Genomic DNA, 6,317 nt, shown 5'->3' with positions numbered 1-6,317 from the left:
GTAGAATTCTGCACTTGGAAAAGCCTCCATTTTGTTTTAAGAAGAAAATTAGATTGCAACTTAAAGAATTTACACATAATGGTTTCTTTCTCATGAGTTGATATAGTAGACATAGTATGTAAAACTTAGTTGAGGGAAGAAAGACAACTCTGGGTGGTAGCAGGTGAGTGGATGCATGTTCAAACCAATCTATTTACCAAACCTTAATAACTGACCTGAAGATTAAAAAGAGAATTCAGTGACCATCAGGAGCTTCTCTTCCAATTGGTAGACTTCATACTGGGTGACTTCTTTATTGCCAGTCTTATGTTGTGACATCTGCCAACATATATATTAGATACATACAGATATATTAGAAACATCAATATCCATTTGTATTTTTAAATGACAACTGCTTTATAAAATCTGGATGAATGCAGATTATATAATTTTAGTTCAATGTACTTAATATTTAAGTGTATTGTCATTAATTTTTTTTTCTCAGAAAGTATTTAAAATTAATGAAGGACCCAATATCAGTAGTACCACAATTAGATTTTCATGATTTATCTTCTATTTCTAAGAGACTATTCAAATAAGTTCCAGAAACACCATATTCTGAGTTCGGTTGATTTTTAACTGTGGTTAAAATAATGGGATTCTTGAATTACAGTGTAAAATTAAATATTAAAGAATTTAAAAGTGTATTGTTTATGAAATCAGAATCCTATTAATGGTCTTATTTAAAATGTTTTTAAACCACTGTCCTTTAATCAGAATGAAAGGCAAGTTTATGCCAGTGGTCATCTAATTTGGTAGGTGAGTCTTAAATTGTTAAAAAAAAATTTACAGGTCATTTCACAGAGTCAGAACTTAGGCATTTTATTGCTTTCTAATAAGCCATTAAACTGAAGAAGAGGCAATTAAAGAGCCAATTAATGTAGTACTGACTTGAGCTCTCTGATTTTAGGTTCTTCAGAAGATGATGAGGTCATTCAACCAGGTTTCATCAGCCCCAGGTTAGTCTTTTTTTTCAATTATATGTTTTACTTAACTATATTTTAAAAAGATCCCTAGTGGCATATGAGGAAACTTGGCAGCCCTTGGGAATTCTCCACTTTGGCAAGATGGGTACCATATCCTACCATATTCCAGTTCACTTTATCTGTAACACCCACCAGAATCTACAAATTAACCCCTTCTCTTCTAATTTTAGCAGTATTGGATTTTGTGATTTCCTTTTCTATCACTCAGGCAGGATAGATAAAAGAGATTTAAATATTTATGTAGCTGAATGAAAGTATTTATGAATTGTTCATTTTGGTGACTCTGATAGCATAAAGTAGGCACTTAAATACTTGTTGAATTAATTAGTTAATTTTTAAAAAAAGATTTATTTATTTATACAAGAACTGGGGTACAGGTCAGAAGCACGGGAGGGTGAGAGAATTCACCAGGGACAAAGTGGGGAGCCGAACAGGCAGACAGACCAAAGACACTGCTGAGGGGAGCAGCAGGCAAGGCAGGAGAGGTATGTGGCTCCTTGTGGGTTTCTCCCAGGCCAGCCAGGAGTCGAACCCGTGCTGAGTCTGCGGACAGCTTCACAGTGCGGCACTCAACCCGCTGCGCCACCGAGGAGGCCCTGTTGAATTAATTTCAAGATAAAGACTTGGTGCTACTTTATAATAATTTACTGTAACAAACATTTCAACATATTGACATTTTTCAAGGAATCCCAAAATTTCTCTAATCTTGAGGAGTGGCTCATTTATTTTGGTCTTCATAAATATGTCATTTTTTCTTTATGGTGCAAAAATGAGTGATTTGAACATTTAACATTTAAAATTTTGTTGTTGTTTTTGCATAGAAGAACTGGGGTGTTGGCCACAGGTGCAGGGAGGAGGGTGGTGGAGGTGGTGAGAAGATTCACCAGAGACAGAGTGGGAAGCAGAGCAGGTGGATTTTACTGAAATACACTTCTAAGGGAGCAGAGGGCAAGACAGGAGCGGTCAGGCCATAGGGGTGATAGTGCTGAGACTCAACCCCTAGGCCACCAGGGGCCTGAACTTTTAACATTTTAAACCTAGACATTTTCGTTTAGTTTCATTTATTTAGGTTTACTGTAAAACTTAAACTTCGGATATATGAATATTTTCATATATTATTGAAATAAACTTAAAAGTAACAACACTAGGGCCTCCCTGGTGGTGCAGGCAGTTGAGCATTGTGAAGCTGTCTACAGCCTCTGCAGTGCAGGTTCAATCCTGGCCGGCCAGGAGATACCCACATGGCGCGGCAGACCTCTCCTGTGTCACCCGCTGCTCCCCTCAGTCTGCCTGTTCTGTTCCCCACTCTGTCTCTGGTGAATCTTCTCACCCTCCCACACATCTGGACTGTCTACCCCGGTTCTTGTATAAATAAATAAATATTTTAAAAAAAAGTTACAACACTATTTTTTCAGTAAGTTTTCTTTAGTAATAATGGATTACTGACTTCTGCTCTGATGAATTTAATGTCTTGGCTCTACTCTGGATTAATTCTACTTTGGAAACACATTGAAGAACTGATTGATAAAAGTTTATGAGCTTCAATAAGTATGAGTAAAATACAAGTACAAGCAAAATGTTATTCTGTTGTTAAGCTTATCAAATACAGAATTTTAGATAGCAAGTAGGGGTAAAAAAGTTATGCAATCACCAATAGGCAGTGCCATTTGACAGACACTTTACTTTTTCCAGTGAGTCTTTGACATGGAGATGATAGTCTACTGAGTATTTTGAAAAGGAAGATTATGAAAAGTTGCTGCACTATTTTAACTAGTTACCCCTTACTATTGATTGTGGTTTTTCTCTGAGGGCAAACTGAAGGCAGTCAAGAGACCTTGTTCTTTTTCTTTTCTGTTGGGAAATAATGTTAACACCAATGTGTTAAGTGACTGCAATAAAGTTTCATGTCTGTGTTTCCTTGTGATTGAAAGGGGTTCTATTTTCACCAAATGCAAAGTTATTTCTAGAGATTACTTGTAAACGGAAAGACTTGAACAAATGGTCCTGTTTCCTCACTTTGCAGATGAGGAAACTGAGGCCCCAGAGAAGCTTAGTGATTATTATTAGTACAAGGTCAGTAAATGGGACCAGAACTCTGGCCTCCACTTTCTAGTTGGATCCCTTTTCTCCTCAGATTTGCTTCTGACATAGGCATCTTTAAAATCTGAAAATTTCCCACTGATCTCATCTCTTACTTCACTGTTCTCTTCCTTCCCTTTTCCCATCTACGTGTCCCTTCTCCCAAATAAACCCAAAGTTAAAATATTCAAATAAATACTTGCGAAGCAATCCATGCTGTTATTTCAATTGATTATTTCTTTTGAAGAGATTGCTTTTTAAAGAATAAACTTCTATTCATTGCTTTGGGGGAGGGCAAGAATTGTGTATTTACATCATTAGTTCTGATTCTATAGCTTCATTATGAAGCTCAAGTAGTACTGTTATAGGGTAGGGAGTGGAGCTCCCCAGAACCCTGTTATAGTACCTGTGGAAAATACTCATTTTTCAAAGAAAACATGTAACTTCCTTTTGTGTTATTCTGGGCAAAGTAATGTAATGCTTATAATTAAATGATTTTTTTAACCTGTTACTGTTCTAATTAAAATCATGTAAGAAGATATTTGTTGAGCACACTAATGAAAATATTTGTAAGGAGTAATAAATTTTCTACCTTTCCTTTTCACTGGGAGGGAAGAATGTTTATAGAATAGGATTTTCTTCCCCAGTTTTTAAAAAAGAAACTTTCTACCAATTGTTCCTTCTCTAAACTAATTTTGTTTCTCTAATTTATTTTGCCTTAACATAACTGACCAAACAGAGGACAAATTTGCTGATGTTTGCATTTTTAAACATAAAGACAGTTTGTCTGGAAAATGTAGAATTGATACTATTCAGTTCCTGTATTTCTATAAATTTGTGTAATTATACCTGGGGAAATTTGTTAAGGATGTGTTTAAAAGAAAATTTAAAGAGGTTTTTTACGGCTCTGTAAGAATTACCATATTGAAAAATTGTGTTAAACCAGAGCATTTTGCTTCCAGATGAGGAAATTAAACGAGAACAGAATTTTGGTTTTTTTGGAAACAAAAACAAAATGTCTCGTATACTGAAGTCCCTCTACTGTAGGGTGACAGACCAGCCAAGTACTCCTTTCATCTTACTAGTACTGTAAGAATTTCAACAAAGTATTTGCGGAGCAGTTTACTGAAACGCATAGGTAAGGAGCAGGAACCATTTGCCCGACGTGAGGTCCGGCAGCTTTTAGTCAGGAAGCCTCAAGCTGAGGTCAGAATGCAGACTCCCTAAAAACACCTCTGGTCGCCCCTCCACCCCTTCCCTGCCAGTAGCTTTTCCTGGTGCTCCGAAAAAAGCATGACGATGTTTTTCATGGCTTCCCGACAGGACCGTGTCAGGGGTCTATCTGAAAATAGCTTCATTTAAGGCTGCCCTGGTGAGGTGTTGGGGGTGCACATTTTCTCGGGTGTCCCCTTGTATCCCGCGCCCCTTTGACTTCACTTTTCTTAGGTTTTGGAGACTGACATTCTGTAGATTGATTAAAAAATAAATGACACATGTCTAGAAAAGCAGTAGATTGTGTCAAATGCTGTCTGCTACAGTGGTGAAGGCAAGGGTTCTTTTGTTTGGTGTTCTTGGGGGCAAACTGGGAAATAGGAGACCCTTAATGAGTGAGAAATCAACCTTCTTTCGTAAGATTCCACTTCTAGAGACGAGGTGGGGAGATGATGAAAGGAAAGGCGACTGAAGGGAGAAAGCAGAGAGGAAGTTGCCAGGGCTGGAGGTGGATCGAGAGGGCAGATCAGCTGCCCTGGGGTCTAAGCTACTCAGGCGCTGGAGCTGCGGGGTGGCTGAGCGGAGTGTGGCCGCCAGAGCAGAGTTGGGGCTGTAGATCCCAGCCTTATTTGCCGGGAGGAGAGCGCGCGGGTGGAGTCCTTTGCTGCAGTGTCACGGCCCCTCCTCCTAGTTTTAAGAAGAACCAAACCATTGTTTCTGCTTTAATAAAAGTCAGTCATTACTTATAGTTGAAAACAAGGACTGTGGACTCTGGCACCTCTTTGGAATTCTTACGTTGTATTGCTGGAATTAAACAAACAAACAAACAAACACTCCGGAAAGATGTACACTTCGTAATTTAAATGGAGAAAATTTAGATGGTGATAACCAACAGCCTTTTGGAAGGTTATTTCCTTGACTTCCCCCTCCCTCTTCCCTCTTGAGGGTTGCCAGTTCTTTGTAGCTACTTAAACTCATTTTAAAGACATTTTGAAAGAACTATGATAAATCACACTACTAAAACATTTGGCTTTCACAAGTATAAAACATGCGTTTTGAGTCAAGCACAGGTCTTTCTGGCACTAAAAACAAGTCGGAAATGAGAAAAAAATTAAAACCAGAAGACCTCAGGAAGGTGACAAATTGGAAAGCATTCTAGGAGATTCATAGGACCATTTTATGTGAAAGAAGCACTCTGAGTTTAAAGAAATTATGGCCATTTTATAAAAGGATGGTGGGCTCAAAAGATGAGGGGAACAGACTGCACAAATCTATTTTTAAAGGACAGTGGTATCCCTGAATTCGTGGGTGATAATTTGTGTCTCCTTGCTTCACTTTTTTATCTTTTCAATTTCATCCCTTTCTTCTCCCTCTGCTCATTCCTTTTCTTTTTGCTTCCCTTTCCCTCATCTTCCCTACCTCAACCCCAGGTATTTAAATGCATTCCCCTTAAATTCTTTAGAGGGTTTCTCAGAGTTCTCAGTTGGAAAAAGCCTTCTACACAACTTGAAAGGCTGATGTCCTTCTCAGGAAATGAATGAGTCGATAACCTCTGACACCAATGACCAGTCCAGTGAACCTTACCTTAATTCCACTAATACTGGAGGCACCCAATCAGGCAAGACTTTAAATTTCATAAACATACCATCCAGTGTAGTTCAGTAATGATATTTCACACTTTTCATCTATGTAAATTCTAATTTCATCAAATTTAACAATAAACAAGCATTCAGAATCCACCATATTGTTTCTGATTTCATAATGATTAAACTATTTTCTAATTAAACACAAACTTACATATAAACTATTGCTTACCATAAATGTGTATCGGTAACAAAACAAACTAAACTAAGCCTGTGAATTTTATGATAATCACTTTTACATAAATAATAACACTCCCCTCAATTTGCATGAATACTTTTTCAGGTTTTAATCTCTGTACCAGTTGTTGATTTTTGAAGTAATTCACTTAAATTAAAACCACATAAATTAATCTTTATA

At 37.5% G+C, this 6,317-nt stretch overlaps 1 protein-coding gene across 1 annotated transcript in view; it reads left to right on the top strand.

The window, feature by feature from the left end:
- Positions 1–961: 961 nt before the first annotated feature.
- Positions 962–6,317, top strand: part of LIN28B (lin-28 homolog B) — a gene marked incomplete at both ends in the record, with an annotated part of 97,139 nt that continues 91,783 nt past the window's right edge. Inside the window, one exon of the mRNA XM_084227710.1 lies at positions 962–998. Within this exon, the coding sequence (XP_084083836.1) occupies positions 962–998 (37 nt within the window). The remainder of the gene's footprint in view (positions 999–6,317) is intronic.

The sequence above is a fragment of the Talpa europaea genome (assembly GCF_964194135.1).
Source record: "Talpa europaea genome assembly, chromosome: 2".
Lineage (NCBI taxonomy): Eukaryota > Metazoa > Chordata > Mammalia > Eulipotyphla > Talpidae > Talpa > Talpa europaea.
This window is presented reverse-complemented; position numbering and strand designations above follow the sequence as displayed.